The 17,639-nt window shown below is 38.2% G+C and overlaps 1 protein-coding gene across 2 annotated transcripts in view; it reads right to left on the bottom strand.

Annotated features, from left to right (window-relative positions):
* The window catches only part of nvd (cholesterol 7-desaturase nvd), a 159,600-nt gene that overhangs the window by 89,102 nt on the left and 52,859 nt on the right, over positions 1-17,639 (bottom strand). For both annotated transcript variants that reach the window (XM_090371987.1, XM_090371988.1), the window contains 2 exons: positions 12,996-13,191; positions 6,150-6,338 (listed from right to left, as the gene is read on the bottom strand). In XM_090371987.1, the coding sequence (XP_090228113.1) occupies positions 6,150-6,338; positions 12,996-13,191 (385 nt within the window). The remainder of the gene's footprint in view (positions 1-6,149; positions 6,339-12,995; positions 13,192-17,639) is intronic.

Genomic DNA, 17,639 nt, shown 5'->3' with positions numbered 1-17,639 from the left:
CAATTATCCTTGCCTCGTGAAGAACACTGTGTTCCAACTCAAAATGTGAGTGTATTCTCCGAAATTTCTATTTTCCGATTTTAATAATATTTGGGAATGATTTTTATAAACTACCCAAATATAAAATTTTATCGAAAACCATATATTAGGTAGGAGTCGAGTTATTACATACAGGACTCATGAGATCGATCTCAATTTTTTTTCATTATTTTATTAAAAGAATAATGAAAAAAATGACATTTTTACCTATGCACCATTATTCTCATGGACATTTTACCGGTGAACATTTTTTTCTGTGGATATTATTACTAGATTCATTAACCAAGACTTTTCCTTAATTTTCCACTCTGACTAAAAGCGACGCCGTAAAAATGCTGCCCAAGTGACCAGTCGAGATGTTTGTACTGTCGTTGTGCTTTGCTGTACTGTATTGTCAAAAGTAACCATACACGGCATCTTTCGAAGAACTTTTTTTGATGCTGTTAACCTTGTCTGATCAATCGCAGTTAAGCCTAAACGTGTCGTGGTTCCCAACTAAAATTAAATTAAAAACCAATCCCTTTATTAAACAAAGTATTTCCGAGTTAATTTCGGGTTCTCCTTTACCACTGTAATCAGGTCCAGCATTCTGAATTACCGTGCAGTCATCAAACTGGTAATTTCATAAATTGTGCTGATGTTCCAAAATATCGAATTAAACGCAACTGTAGTTCATTTGAATACCATATTTTCCTGAAAATTTAATTTTTGACAAGAGCTATAATAACAATTTAACAGCAGTGAATTGGCAGTTCCCTGTATACTAAGACAAGAAATCCTTACATCAACTAAATTTGCTTCTTCATCAAACATGGTTGCACTTCCAAAAAACCGTTTGTTTAAAAAGGAAAAGAGTAATGTATTTATCTTTGCCGTTATGAAACATATCAGTCTTCTAACAAAGCAGTTTGCGGTAAAGCATATGTAAGAGTTGTGTTTATCCGCTAACAAAAACTGTAATGTTGGTTTAAATTTTCCATCTGTAGGAAAACATTATCTAAGATTATTTGTGCCCATACATAGGTCTTTTCTAGTTAAATCATAACCAACATTCCAACTAGGCAATTATATTTAGATTTAGCTTTGATCCTCTTGCCTCTCCTTGTTGGTAATAATCCAGATTAGTCATTAATCTGACTAATCCTTTTTTACATTTAGCAACTGTTAGATGATTCTCGGACACTTAAAATAATTACGTAACGCTGTAATTACAGAGCTATAAATACAGAGCTATTTCTCTCTTACTAGTTCCTTCAAACTCTTGCGACATGCGGCAATCAGTGTTAAACTACGCATTCCCTACAGTTAGGCTAGCGTGCGTGCAACAAGCAACAACATATTTAAACAACGGGATGTTGGAAGTTTGGAAGTTCCTTGATGGAATCAAGCAGACAACATACAGTCACCCCCGACTTGCGTAAGGGTTGCGTTCCGCGGAACTCTACGTAAGTCTCAATTTTATGTAAGTCGGAATTTCCCTAAATGCTTATGCAGTACTCGCAGATTTGATTGAAGCGAAAAAGAAATGTTCGATGACCATGTAAATAGAATTATTTATTCTATTTTTTTTTTTATCTCATCCGCAGGAAAAATTACAGAAGTGTACAAAATTACAAAAAGAGCGAGAGAGGTGACAGGCATAACGTCAACAAGTTTTACCCTTCGAGCATCGTTGCCAGAATTAACTCTCCAGCTGATAAGCGCCGCTGCGGAAGTTAAGGGTTGTGGAGATTTAGAAGGGGATTTTTCCAACGCATCACAAAATTTCTCTGCAGCTGCAGAATCGGCACTAGCGAATTCACCGCATAGTTTCTTTTGGAAACCAGCGCGATGCTTGAACCTATTAAACCACCCGTTGCTTGCCACGAACTTGGCTTGGAGTTCGCCGTACTTATCCTTTATATCTTCATAAATACTTGTTGCTTTTGCTTGAATGGTCATTAGACTCAGGGGCACTCGCTTCTGTTTTCCATCCATATTATTAATAGCTTTTCCATCTTCGATATAGCACCTGAACGCTGTTTTGTGATAACTGTTGATCTTAAATGCGTTGATCCTTTAACACAGCGATTTCCAAACTGGAAGGCGCGCCTCCATGGGGAGGCGCGGACTAGTGCAAAAGGAGTCGCGAAAAGTTTAACAGAAATGTAATTTTCATAACATAACGTATATAAATAAAAAATATATATACATATAAATAAACTTTCATAACATAACATTAAATTTTATAACCTATTTTTAAAGCATTTACCGCCACCTATCTCATTCTAACTTCGATATAAACATGAGATAAACATTTATTTGAAAAAAAAAAATTATATTTTGCTGAAATAGATTGATGAATTATGATTGATATGATATGATATGATATAATGTAATATAATATATATAATGTAGTGCGTACTATGTATGACATATATAGGTAGATTGCATAGTATATAGCATTAGCTGCATGGTTGAAAATATGGTTTCAGCGGTGTGCGATTGTGTTTTTTATTGTTTTTGGCGTGATTACTTACTGATAACAATCGTTACTGATTTAGTAGTTGTATTTTTTAAGAATATAAATTTAATCCTAATATTTTTAGACGAATGGATAAATTTTTGATTGGTTACAAGAGAAAATCCACTAATAATGAAGATACTGATGCAAGTAATGGTAGTGGGAATACAAGCAACAGGGAACAAGGAGGTAGAACTCCCAATAAAATAAAATACGATTCATCCTATTTATCATTAGGATTCACAAGTGTTATCATAGATGGCTTGGAAAAACCAATGTGTTTGTTTTGTACGAAAGTTTTGGCTGCAGATAGTATGAGACCAGGCAAATTAAAACGGCACCTTAAAACTATACATTCTGAATACGTTGGTAAGCCCATAGAATTTTTTCAAAGAAAATTAGATGAGTTTAATAAACAAAAGCAAACGTTCAAAAAAATAGTTTCTGTTCCATCAAATGCATTGCTAGTACAATGCAGATTGGTATTTGTATTGGCATTATCCATATGTGTATTTGGACAATGCAGATAGGAGAAACTCTAGTTTTGCCAGCAGCTATTGATATGGTTAAAATAATGTTCGGCGAATCATATGCGAAACAGTTGCGACAAATACCGCTTGCTGATAATACAGTTGGCAGAAGAATCGATGATGTATCTGAAGATCTTTGGGATCAGTTAGTTTCTCGACTGCGTATTTCGAAATTCGCCATACAAGTAGATGAGGCAACTGATGTAGCTAAAGATGCTCATTTAATTGCATATGTTCGATATGTTGTAGAAACTAGTATAATGGAAGATATATTATTTTGCAACCCCATTCCTGGAAAGGCCACATCCAATGAAAATTTTAATATAATTGACACTTTTTTTGATGAGAACGACATAAAGTGGAATAACCGCATTGGATTCTGTACTGACGGAGCACAGTCAATGTCAGGACACAAGGCAGGTCTTCAAGCATTAGTTTAAAAGAAATCACTCGAAGTTATCTGGACGCACTGAATGCTTCACAGAGCAGCTCTTGTGTCAAAAAATATGAGCGAGGAACTCAACATTTTTACAAAAGTTACGAAAGTTAAAAGTTAGGTTGTTTGCAAAGCTGTGTGAAGATATGGAAGCTAATTATACCTCACTTCTATACTATTGTGAAGTGCGCTGGCTATCTTGTGCAAAAGTGATTCAAAGGGTGTTTGAACTCAAAGAAGAGATGGCAATTTTTCTTGATGAAAATCATAATGAAGAGGCAAATTTATTTAGGAATGATAACTTTATTGTTAAACTTGCCTATTTGGTTGAAATTTTTGGAAAATTGAGTGTTTTGAATAAATCAATGCAAGGACCACAAATGCATTCACTGATTCAAAAAGACAAAGTGAAAGCATTCATAAAAAAATTGGAGCTATGGAAATCAAATTTATAAAAAAATAGGTTCGACATGTTTCCACTTTTAAATGATTTCTGCGCCAGAGTTAATTAATATTGAAGCAAACAAAATTCAATTTACTGAACACTTGGATGGTTTGCTAATGCACTTTTCACATTATTTCGAAGATCTTGATTTTACAAAGTTCGCGTGGATACAGAATCCATTTGTCGATGAACAAGATGATGAATTTGGATTGATAACTATTGAAAAGGAAAAATTGATAGAATTATCATGCGATACTTCATTGAAACAAAAATTTCAGAGTGAAACCCTAGTTCAATTTTGGTTGAATCGAAGTGAAGAATATAATACTTTGTCCAGCAAAGCAATACAAGTACTGCTGCCATTCGTAACATCATATTTATGCGAAACGGGATTTTCTGCATTAGCTGCAATGAAATCCAAATATCGAGCCCGTTTAGTAGTAGAAAAAGAGCTACGAGTAGCACTCTCCTCAATGACACCTAGATTTGATAAATTTTGTGCTAATGAACAAGCACATCCATTCCATTAAAAACAAATTAATTTAAAAACGAATATGTATATAGTAAAACCTTGTTATTATTCTCTCAATTACATTTTTTTCATTTTTTGTATTAATACGTTTTTTACCATTTAAAAATGTGTCTGTATTATTTCATGAAATAAAGGGTAAAGATTAGATTTTTTTTTAAAAGGGGTATAGTAACAAAGTTTGGAAACCACTGCTTTAACATGTTCGTTTATACGCGCACTGTCCCTTAAAATATGTAGTATTCACTGTTGAAGCAGCGAGACCTAATTCCGTGCAATATATGACAAACTTTGGCCTCCTTCGGTACATCTTAATTAATCATCTTCATTTCTAAACAATTTTGTTTCGTTTCCTAGCACTGCCAGCACTTGCACTTCCCGTTGGTCCCTTTATTTTCACCATTGTAATAAGTAAATAGGAATGAAGAGAATGTTCTGAAAATTTATTTGTTTATTATATGATTGAAGATTTCAGTGAAGGGGAATTCATTTCACCATAATACCGTATCGTAAAAACCCACAGAATTCCAGTTATCGGTATTATCGCAAATGCAATAAATCGAGTTTATATTGCACTAACAGAAAAGCCCAGTAGACCGGAAAGTACGATTGTTTTATGGTTGTGTCCTCCAGAAATGTGTTTTAGAAAATATCACAGAAAAGGCGTTTAAAATTGATTCTTATAACGGAACATATGAAAGGCTAGCCGTAGCCTAGTGGTCAGTCGCGCGGGTGCATAAGTACACGTGCCTTGAGTGACCGGGGTTCAAGCCCGTGACTGCTGAATACGGTGCTGTTTCTTGTATTCTGTCTACCTTGTGAACTCCTCTGACCGTTTGGTCGTCCCGGAGTATAAACAGAAAAGTTTATTTATTTATAACGATGAAAGTGCAGTGCAATTTCCATTATAAAAATGACCCTTTAGAGAGATAAATAGCTTAGTTATACTGTATAGCAAAAATTTCAACTTCCGAGGTCTTGGAACGAATTACCAAAAAAAAAAAAAAAAAAGTGTTCTGCGTTCACATTAGGATATTTTCGCGATACTTCCATTTATTCATGCGGTGTGCAAAATACGTTTCCACGATTTTCTTAAGTTTGCACCCGCCGGCAAAAACTTGCGTGAGGTCGAATTTCCGTAAGTCAAGTATTACGTTAGCCGGGGAGTGGCTATATTAGCATTAGTAGAGGCATATGATGCAAGAAAGCAAGCTTATACAGCATCAACAAAAAAAAAAAAAAAAAAAAAAAAATCCCATTTCGTACATCCATCCGCTCTAAAAGTTTGTCCAGTTCTTCCTTGAATTTAAGCTATCAACTTCCACAACGACAGACGGAAGTTTGTTCCAGCAGTAAACTACCCGCTGGCTACAGGCAAATTTCCGCACATCTATTCTACAACTGTCTTTCCTCAATTTGAATTTATACCTCAGGTTCGTAATCTGAGCAAGAGGAAGAATCCCGTCAACGTTGAGCCTTGCCAACCTATTCAAGATTTTATATACCTCAATCAGATCACTTCGCATGTGCCTAGTCTCCTGACGCCTGATTTGCAGAACTTGCAAATTGCAGGCGTCTCTTGCATTGTCCAGAAAAGTAAAACTATTCTCTTATGTACCTTCATCATTAATTTTAATTTTAAGTATAAAACTTCATCAGAAACTTACTTTTTTCTGCATATGGGATCTCTGTGCACAAACCGTCGTTTCCCCTGAATTTCCACCCGTGGAATGGACATTCAATACATTCTCCAAATACACGACCTCCAATAGCAAGATGTGCACCTAAATGAGGACAGAAAGCGTCTAACACATACGACTTACCATTTTCTCCACGAAAAATCGCAAATTCTTTACCTGTAAAGGAAAAGAGAAAGATTTTAAATAATGGCTACAACTTCTATAGTGTGTATAAGGTAAATTAAAACTAATAATTTAACTCAATGCTTAAGGATATTGAACTGAAGTAACCTGAGAGATATTTCCAGAATTTCTAAAGCTTCTTCTTTGTTTAAAAATACCTTAAATTGCGTTAGCTTATCTGCTTTTTATGTTCTCCGCGTGAAATCCAAAGATGATTCTAAAGTTAACTCTCATAATTGTCGATCTTATGAATTACAGTAGAATCTCAAAAATCGGAATTATCAAGAATCCGGCACTTTTTTGAATATTTATTCGAGGATAGTCGACAGGACAAAGGAAAAAGATAAATTGGTTGATAGGATATATGTGCTGCCCGGACTTAAAGCACTTCAGATGCTGGATTTATATATTATGTTCCATTAATAATTTCTTTACACCAATTTCTTTGTTTTACATATTTTATAGAGTGCATGTCATTGGTACTATGTACTGCATTTGAAACATATGAAATTCATTTTGCGAGGCATTCATTACTAATTTACAGTGTAGTACTTTGTAGGAAAGTAGTTTTTGTTTAGTGTTTAAGGCGTTTCGAATGCTGAACTCATATCTCACCATTTGTACCTCATATTATCAGCAGTGAATATTCATGCATTAAGAATTTTCAAATAATGGATCGACTGGGTGACAGTGATCACAATGTACTGATGTGGGAAATACTTAAAGATATCACTACCATCAAGGCTAAAGGGAAGGGCTTTTGCTTTCGTAAAGGTGATTACAGGAGTCTCAGACAGTTTTTAAATTCTGTACATTGGGATCAACTCATGATGTTACCACCATTGAATTATAAATGGGAAGCCTTCAGAGACTTAATTTTGGAGGCTACTAGACTTTTCATTCCAACTAAGAAATACTGTTCAAGGTTTAGGCCTAAGTGGATGTCAGATGAATTAATGAGGCTCGTGGGAGAGAAGAAAAATGTATGGGATGCATATAAAGTATCAGTTGACACAGAAGCCTATGGCAGATATAAGCTAGTCTGTAATCAAGTCACAAAGGAGGTTAGGCAGGCGAAGGCAGATTACGAGAAATCTTTGGCAAAGAATGCAAAGAAAAACAGCAAAGAGTTCTTTACTTATGTAAACTCTAGAAGGAAAGGGATGAATCGGATTGGACCACTTAAATAATGGGTTTACTATTCATGATCATGCTCAGGTAGCTGATAAACTGAATGAATATTTTGCATCAACATTCACACATGAGGAGTTATTCAATGAGGGAAGTGCCAGAAGTAGATCAAACTCTAACAGAGAGCTAAGTGATTTTGTAATAACTGAGATCAAAGCGGAGGAGAAATTGTTGAAGTTAAACATAAGGAAGTCACCTGGGGTGGACTGGATCTATCCAGTTATATTAAAGGAGGCAGAAAACGAAGTGAGCAAACCTTAGCCATAATTATGCGAGCTTCCTTGGACTCAGGGGAGGTCCCCATAGACTGGAGATGTGCAAATGTATCACCAATTCACACAGGGAGTTCAAAAGGTGACACAAGTAACTATAGACCTGTTAGTTTAACTTGTGTTCCGGGGAAAATAATGGAATCACTGGTTAAAGAAGTATTGCAGGATCATCAAGACAAGACTGCAGTAATAGTTAAAACACTGCATGGGTTTGTTAAAGGGAGGTCTTCTCTGACCAATTTGATTGTATACTGTGATGTGGTCACAAAGGAACTAAATGCCAAAAATGATTTTGATATCATATACTTGGATTTCGGGAAAACTGTTGCACATGGAAGACTGCTGTACAAATTGGAGAGATATGGTATTAAGGGTAAGTTGCTACAATGGATAAAGGAATAGTTGAGTGGGAGAAGACAGACAGTGGTAATCAATGGACACTGCTCTTCGTGGACAAATGTTATTAGTGGAGTTCCTCAGGGTTCGGTGTTGAGCCCATTGTTGTTTTGTATATTTATCAATGATATCGATGAAATTATATCAGGTTTAATACCCAGGTTTGCAGATGGTACAACGGTTGCATGGTTGTTAACGACAGTAAAAACAGTATGCTACTCCAACTGAATCTAGATAAGTTGGGAAAATGGGCTGAGAAGTGGCAACTGAAGTTTAACATTGACAAATGCAAAGTACTACATATGGGTAGCAATAACCGAAGAGAAACGTACCAACTGTGTGGTAGTACACTCAGGGAAGTGGAAAGTGAAAAAAGACCTGGGGGTATTTGTGCAGTCAAATATAAAGTTCGCTGAGCAGTGCAGACGGGGTACCAGGGCAGGTCATGGAGTCTTGTCAATGATATATAGGAATTTTGCTAGCAGGGCCAGGGAGGTGATTATCCCGTTATACAAGGCAATGGTCCGGCTACACCTTGAGTACTGTGTACAGGTTTGGAGGCCTCATTTTAGGAAAGATGTAGAGTTGCTAGAACAAGTATAAAGAAGGGCAACAAGATTGGTGAGGGGAACAAAGAGGGTGCTCTTATCAAGAAAGGCTTAAATTCTGCAAATTGCAGCGCCCCGAGAGTAGGCACCAGCGAGGTGATCTGATTGAGGTGTATGTCTTGTCTCAACCCATTCAATGCCTTGAATGGGTTGAGCAAGCTGAATGTTGATTGGATTTTTGCTCAGATTAAGAACCTGAGGGGGCACAGTTTCAAATTGAGGAGAGAAAGTTATAGAATCATCATCAGACATTTTCAATCCACTGCAGGATGAAGGCCTCTCCAGGAGCTTTCCAGTTCCTTCTGTTTTGAGCACTGGCCATCCATTTACTACCCACAAACTCATGAATTTCATTTATCCATCTCCGCCTTTGTCTTCCAGGTTTTCTTCTAGCTCTTCTTGGGTACCATTCTGTTATTTTCTTAGTCCATCCGTCATCATGTCTTCGAGCTATGTGTCCTGCCCAAGACCATTTTAGTTCTTTAGTTTTGATAAGAATGTCCTTTACTTGAGTTTGCTGCCTAATCCATGTGTTTCTCTTCTTATCTAACAGTCTGATTCCCAATATAATTCGTTCCATTCTTCGCTGTGTAGTTCTCAGCTTCTCTTCCATTCTTTTGGTGAGTGCCTAAGTTTCACTTCCATAAGTCATGGTGGGGAGTAGACATTGGTTCATTATTTTACGTTTCAGACAAACTGGGATATTGCTCTTCAGTATGTGACTGTATTTCCTGAATGCTATCCGTCCAAAATTTATTCTTCTCTTGACTTCCAGCCATTTATCTTTATTACAGCTAATAACTTGTCCCAGATAAGTATATGACTCCACCTTTTCAATTACTGCTCCTTCAATAATTTTTCCCTTTCCGTGGCATTCTTGTTCATCATTACTTTTGTTTTAGCTATATTCATTTTTAGTCCAAAATCCTTACTAACTGTGCTTAACCGATTAAGATTTTCCTCTAATTCTTTGGGATCGTGGCTTATGACCACAATGTCATCTGCAAATCGTAAATGGTTTAAGTACTCTCCGTTCACATTGACTCCTTTCTGCGACCAGTCTAATCTTCTGAAAGCTTCCTCAAGGGCAGCAGTAAACAGCTTCGGAGATATTGTGTCTCCTTGTCGAACTCCTTTCTCGATTTTAAATTTCCTACTGTCTTTGTCTAGTCTAATAAAGGAGATAGCACTCTCATATATTTTCTTCAAAATCATAATATGTGGGGTATCTATGCCTTGTCATTCCAGTGCCCGAAACATTGCCTTATGCTGTATGGAGTCAAATGCCTTTTCATAATCCACAAATGCCAGGCATAATGGTGTTTTTTATTTATTTGCTTTCTCCATTGGCTGTGATATTACGTGAAGGTGATCCATAGTTGAGAATCCTGTCCTAAAGCCAGCTTGCTCTTTCGGTTGATTCTCATCAAGTATTCTTTCCAGTCTGTTAGTAATGACCCTTGTGAACAACTTGTAGATGTGGGATAACAAGCTAATTGGTCTATAATTTCCAATTTATCTCCTTTCTTATGCAGCAAAACTATGATTGCATTATTCCACTGCTTAGGCGTCATACCTTTTCTAATGTACTTTGTGAAGAGCCTTGCCAGTTTTTGTGTTACGTCTCTTTCTCCCAATTTTAACAACTCTACAGTAACTTCGTCTTCCCCCGGGGCTTTCTGATTCTTCATTTTCTTCAATGCATGTTCAACCTCACCAGGAAGAATATCGGGTATGTCGTATGTGTTGCTAATTTGCATTCCATCTTCCCCACTGCTGGCATCATTCCCTCGCTCCTTGTATAATTCTTTATAGTAGTCTTCTGCTATTTGAATTATGCCTTCTCTGCTGTTTATAAGTACACCATCGCTATTCTTCAGTTTCAGTATCACTAGTCTTTCTGTATTACTGCTCATGGCTGCTGATTTAAATCCTTTGTTTTCCCTTAATGGGTGTTCTACTTTTCTTGTGTTAATTCTTCTTATGTCCTCTCTGAGTCTCTTTCTAATGGCTTTGCATAACTCAGTATACTCAATTTTCTCCTTGTCAGTGTTTATCTTGCTCTTCATTTTTCGCCTTCGGTTCATCATAACAAGTGTTTCTTGACTAATTTTTTCTTTGGATTTCTTTTTCCCTATAGGTTTCTTGGGCTTTATCACTTTCAGAAAGTTGTAATATTCCTCGTCGATGTCTTGGTCCTGAGCAGTCTGCAGAAGCTCAAACTTGTTCTTAAGTTCCAGTACATACTGCTTTTTCTCCTCTTCTGTTATCTCAAAGACCTTTGTATTATTTACTCTAGTCAGTTTTTTTCTTTCCTTTCCTACATCTATATCAAGTGTACATCTTACCATTCTGTGATCACTTCCAACATTTACCTTATTCAGGACAGTAATATCATTCACAATATATATTCTGTTAGTGAGGATGAAGTCGATTTCATTAGTTGTTAATGTATTTGGACTCTTCCATGTCCACTTTCTGTTCATCCTTTTCTTGAAAAAAGTGTTCATTACTGAAAATCCTTGAGATTCTGCAAATTCCACACGTTTTTCGCCTCTTTCATTTCTTTCACCAATTCCAAAATTTCCTATAGTTCCCCTTTCTGCGCTGTTTTGTCTTTTTCCAACCTTAGCATTGAAGTCCCCATTAATAATAGTGTAGTGGGTTTTCTGCTCATCTAGAAGACTCTCAATTTCGGTGTACATTTCTTCAACCTCTTCATCATCATGGCTCGATGTTGGTGCATAAATCATTATAACCTTTAGCTTGTACCTCTTAGAAATCTTGAGTATTAGCCTTGACACCCTTGGTGATGTACTTTTGAATTCCAAAATGTTGTTTTTTAAATCTTTATGGACCAGATACCCAACTCCAGCTTCACTCCTTTCACTGTTTCCATTGGTGTACAGCAGATTTCCACTTGATAAACTTATAAGTGATTCATTTCTTCTTCTTGTTTCAGCCAAACCGATGATATTCCAATTCACATTTTCTAATTCCTTTTCCAGCTCTAAGATCCTGTCTTCACCGATGAGTGATCTTACGTTGTAACAGGCCAAGTTCAGTTTCCGTGCATGGCAGCCTGGTCGTACGCAGAGATTCTTAGCACCCTCTGCTTCCACACTGATCCTCTCGCTGTCGTAAGAGGGGGAGTGAAAGCTGTTGGGGACTGAGGGCCATTTGTTTTGTCGTGCTGTCATATGCTGGAGGGTTTGGTCTTTTCCTCTTCACGCTGACCAGGCGTCTTGAAGAGAACCACTCTACACGTTCGTTGCCACCTAAGTGACGTAACAGGGCTTGCCATCGAGAAGGTGTGCATGAGTGGATTTTAGGGAGGCAGGCCAACCAGACTTCTCCTAAATCTTCTGTAATAGAAAGATATTGGATCCATCAGTGTTTTAGACTGAGTGTCTGATAACACACAGGATACCTGTTTCCCTCTAAGCCCCTCTAAGTTGTAGAATAGATGTGCGGAAATTTGCCTTTAGCCAGCGGGTAATTGATTGGTGGAACAGACTTCCATCTTTTGTTGTGGAAATCGATAGCCTAAATAAATTTAAGGCTGAGCTGGACAGGCATTTGGCACGAATTGAGGGGTGAAATGGGAGATTTTTTTTTTTTTTTTTTTTTTTTTTTTGGCTGAAGCTGCATAAGCTTGCTTTCTTTAATCGCATGCGTCTACTAATGCTAATGATAATATTAAAAAAATATTGGACAATGGCAATACCCTATTGGAGGCAAGATTTTTTTGCCTGAGTTCTGCCACTGAGAAATATTTAAAGTGCGTAAGTGTGTTTAGGAAGACGACGAAGGGAAGTGTGAGAAAGAAAAAATTTGAAATATATGATGCATTGTATAGCAGTTGTATAATGGGGGGTGGGGAGAGGAGAGCTGTTGACTGGTAAGAGCAAGAGATCATAAAACAAGAGACGTGGGAACTACAAAGTGAATTAAGCGTGAGAACGGGAAAATTTTATCAAGAGGTGGGTATTAGATAAAGATAGAGAAGGTATTTCAAGTATTTATTAAATGAGGAACTCCTAAGAGAACCAATAGAAGCAACAAGTATTCATAGGCCTATATAAATTTAAAGTGTGCACTACTTTTTCAAAAGTTCTTAATATCTCGTGTTTCACGCTGCGGCCTATTGAAATAAAGACAGATAAATATGCTCACAACTATACCTAAAGCGCTGACTGGTTTGCAGTCTCCCACTTTTAAGTTACGTGACTCAAGTAATGAAAACCACCCATTGGGATAGACAGGAGGCGGATTTCCTGCATCTCTCGTTTCCATCACTTCTTTTACAAAAGTCTTGGTGACTCGACCTCTTTGTTTTGCTTCTTCTGCTATGTAGCTAAAACCAATGTCCGTTAGATCCTGTAACAAAATGAAAAGAGAAGCGTTATCTTTCAAGAAATAACCATTCCGAATATAAAGGTTTGATCGAAAAGTTCGGTGAATGATTTTATAATTCTTAAACGCGTAGCAACAGGTAAAAAATATAAACAGGACTTACAACAGCATCTTTTTAGCATGGCGCACAAGTGTTTTAACCTGTTTCGCCAGTTAAGTGGAAGGCTGTTTTGAGTGAAAAACTTATTTTTCTCACTTATTGTCCTCTCGAGTAGCGACTGATTATAATCACCATTTTCTCCATACTGTGTGGAAAGGCCTGAGTTCGAATCCCGTCAGTGACGCGAGAAATTGCTATTGACTTTTCTGAAAACTTGGCTGAATTAGGCGGTCTCGGGCGATTGTTGAATTTTTTCTTCTTTTTTTTTTCTCCCTTTTGGAACTCCGGTTTTTGGAACTGACTAATGAAATGCGCACTAGCGAACATAATACGCTGTTGCCTCATAATCTTAGTTGCCGTTGACCTTAATACCTAACCTATCTCATTTGTCGCGTATACTAAAAGTAACGAAATTTGAACAACATGTGAACATTACAATTTGTTGTAAACTTGGAACGTCACTTAAGGAAACATATAAAATGCTCACTAGAGTTTATGGAGATCACTAATAATAACTGCAATAAATTCACCAATCCGCACATATATATATATAATATAAAAAAGACACTGAGAAAATGATAAAAAATATGAAGTTAAAAGCGATAAAAATAATACGCACACAGTGAGGTGGCGTTGCATCAGCAACACCTTCTTGTGTAGGAATGGACTGGTCCTTAACGCTGGTGAAGGCTCGAAGTCGGGATTTCTGATGTTAGTTCACAGGTGGCGATCAGTTTACAGTGTCTGCCAGAAAGAATGATCGGCGTCGAGATCTTTTCGACTTCAAACATGGAATGATGGTAGGGAAAATATTTTCAGGTGCCAGTATCTCGACAGCAGCCAACATGGTTAAGTGATCCCGATCTGTGGTGTTACTAGTTTACGTGACTTGAATAACCAGCCAAAGGCCACACGTGGAACAAGCCGCGTGTTGTCGACGCCCGTGGTGAGTAACGTAGCAGCGAAGCAGCACTTTAGCCCATTTGACCAACCAGTACAACGTAGGAATAGCAAAACCGATATCCACATGGACTGTGCGCCGGACATTAGGTCGTATAGGCTTATGGACAGTCGACGGTCGTCACTGGTGTCCATGCTCACTGCTAGACACAAGAAGCTACGTCTGGGCATATCCGCACCAACACTGGACCACCGACATATTGAAATTTGTCGTTTGGTCTGATCCTATTTCCAATTCTATCATGCTGAAGGGCGTATCCGCATTTGGAGGAAGCAACACGAAGCCATGCCACCGGATGCACTGTTAGTGTTCGGTAGGCTGGAAGCGGTGGTGTTATAGTTGTTCGGGAAATATTTTCGCAGCATGCCTTGGATTTTTGGTTCACTGTTAATCAACGGTTGGATGGGAACTCCTACCTTTCTATCGCCGCCGACCAAGTACTCCTCTTCGTGATAACAGTACGAGGGGGGGGGGGTTTCAAAAATATTTATATTCACCCAGAATTTGTGATGGGAGGTTGAAAAAAACACCATGTAGGCTATTATACTTGTTCAACGTAGCCACCAGACAAAATGACACAATTTTCAACCTCTCAATATACTTCCGCAGACCAGTTTGGTAGAAGTCCTCTGACTGTCCTTCAGACCACGAGTTGGCAGCAGAAATCACATCATCATTAACTGCGGAGTGTTTTCCACAAAAAAGGACTTCAGGGCAGGAAAGAGGGAGGAATTCGAGGGTGCAACGTCGGGAGAATAAGTGGGATGCGGCAATATTTCAAACCCGCATGGGCACACATCACTGCAGCATGCGAGGATTGAGCATGGGCATTATCGTGCAGCAGGTGCATTCCTTTTGACAGCTTTCCCTGTCTTTTTTCTTTTATAGCAGCACGTAGCTTTTTGAGAAGGTTGAAATAATACTTCGCCGTCACAGTACAGCCCTTTTGAAGGTAATCTGTTAGTATTACACGTGGCTAATACCAAAAAAACTTAACAGAATCACATTGCCAGCACTTTGGTTGCACCTTTGCCTTTTTTTTTAAGGGGGGAGTTGATTCGGCATGCTTCCATTGTTTTGACATTTCTTTAGTTTCGAGATCATAGTGGTGGATCCAAGTTGGCTATCCGTGAAAAAACTCCTCTTGCTTTTCCTGGCATATCAACAGCATTTCATGTATGCATTGTGCCCTTTCCTTCTTCTAGGAAGGGGGTCAGAATTCTGGGAACCCATCTTAGCAGACACTTTACTCATATGTAACTATTGATGGATGATGTTGTCCACAGGTAATTTGGAGACTGCAGCTAGTTCTTTCACGCTAATATGGCGATCTTCCAGGATTAATGCCTCAATTTTTACAACACTGTTCTGTTACATCAGTTGCTGGCATTTCTTCATCACACTGAGGTTCTTCCACATTTGAATTGTTCATACCAGTGTGAAACAACATTGTAATCTGGGAAATCTTCTCCATAAACAGCGACCATTTCTTCGTTGATTGTTTTGGGTGTTTTCCCTTACAGAAAGAGAAACCGAATCACTGATTTGTATTCCACTTTATCCACTCCACTTCATTCAGTGCTACAAAGAAAAAAAAAAGAATTGTCAGATCGAAATCAAAATTTATGTGGTTCCTGTAAACATTTAAAGGTATCAAACAAAAAAAAAACATTTATTCTTGCTATTAAAATTACTTCAGACGAATACAAATCGTTTTTGGATCCCCCCCCCCTTTTTTTAATATCCCCTCATATATCCGGCCAACTCTGGCGGCTATCAACAGGACAACGCGCCATGCCACAAGGCTTAGTAGGTTACTAATTTGTTTCAGGAACATTACAGTTAATTTTCATATCCGTCCATTATCGGTCGACTACTCAGCCGATTTCATTCCGATTGAACATGTTTGGGAACCTTATGGAAAAGGACATTCGATGCTACGACCATTCACCTGAAAATTGTGGGCATTACTGGACACATTGCGCAACGCATGGGATACACAGTTACAGGATACCCAGCAGCATCTTGTGGAGTCCATGCCAAGGCATGTACGGACTGTATTATGGCCAAAAGGTGGCTTCAGAAGATATTAAGTAGGTTTTGCTATTGTAAAGCCAACTCGGCGTGCGTGCGGTGTGTGTGTTAAGGAGTTAAAAGTGATAAAACACAAAGCTTTCGAAAGTGATCATCTGTTTATCCAGCAGGAAAGTTTACAGTCACTGGGACATCTTTAAATAACACCAGCAGGATGACTATTCGATACGCGTTACTGAAGGAACATGGGAATTAACCTGCGCAAGTGCATGGAGACTGGAAACGGACAGCCGTTACCACCGGCCGTCGGTAGAAACTTCACTGTTGGGATGATACAGTCGGAAATAGTGTGTACCCCGCTGACACACACACACACACACACACACACACACACACACACACACACACACACACACACACACACACACACACACACACACACACACTATATTCCCAAATGTATCACTCCGACAGTGAAGTTTGGCGGAGGCAGCATGATGGTTTCGGTTTATATTGAGAAAAAGAGTATACAGAGTTGAGAGAGAGAGATCTTTATTGCAACTTAAGAAATGAAAAAAGATTGTTTCAGAGATCTTAATGTTGCAACCGACCTATCACGGCACGCAGGCCAGGGGTTAACAATGGCAAGACTGTATATACAAAGTGAAGTAAACTAAAAAAAAAAAAAAAAACTCAGTCCAACTGATGTCATTGCATGGAAAGTACCTTCTTTCTATATCTTTTATCACATGCGAATTTGTTGAGATCAGCATCAAGTTTGTAGACCTTGGGAGAGCATCTGTAAAGGGAGGAATCGATCAGTCAGGAAGAGTCTAGAATTCCGGACGGACAGTCTAGGGGTTGTCCGCAAGGCAAAGATAGGGATTCTCCAGCAGCATGTATCCCAGATGGATGGCTCAGAGATAAGTCCTGCAACCATTTTCACTGTGATGACCAACCTCCGGGAATCAATAAGGTCGGAGAGACGGGGAATCCTCATTGCATTTGCTAATGCTGTTGTTATAGCTTGTGGCGGCAGATTGGATTTCCAATTGGCCCATTTGAGTAGCCAATATTCAGCTGCAATGAGAGGCTTTTTTAGTCTTTTGGGTGGTTGAGGCCCAGACTTCCGATGCGTACAGTAATGGTGGGTAGATAATCTTTCTGATGTATTTCCTGATTATTTTGGGATATTTAATGTGCAACAGATTTTGTTTTGTTATCCAACGAAGACTCGAAGCCCGTGAGGTGAGTTTATCTAGCTGCGTATTGAAACGGAGTTTAGGGTCAAATGTTACACCTAAGTCAGAATGTGAA

The sequence above is a fragment of the Mastigoproctus giganteus genome, chromosome 4 (genome assembly GCF_048544385.1).
Source record: "Mastigoproctus giganteus isolate SK-2022 chromosome 4, ASM4854438v1, whole genome shotgun sequence".
NCBI lineage: Eukaryota > Metazoa > Arthropoda > Arachnida > Uropygi > Thelyphonidae > Mastigoproctus > Mastigoproctus giganteus.
This window is presented reverse-complemented; position numbering and strand designations above follow the sequence as displayed.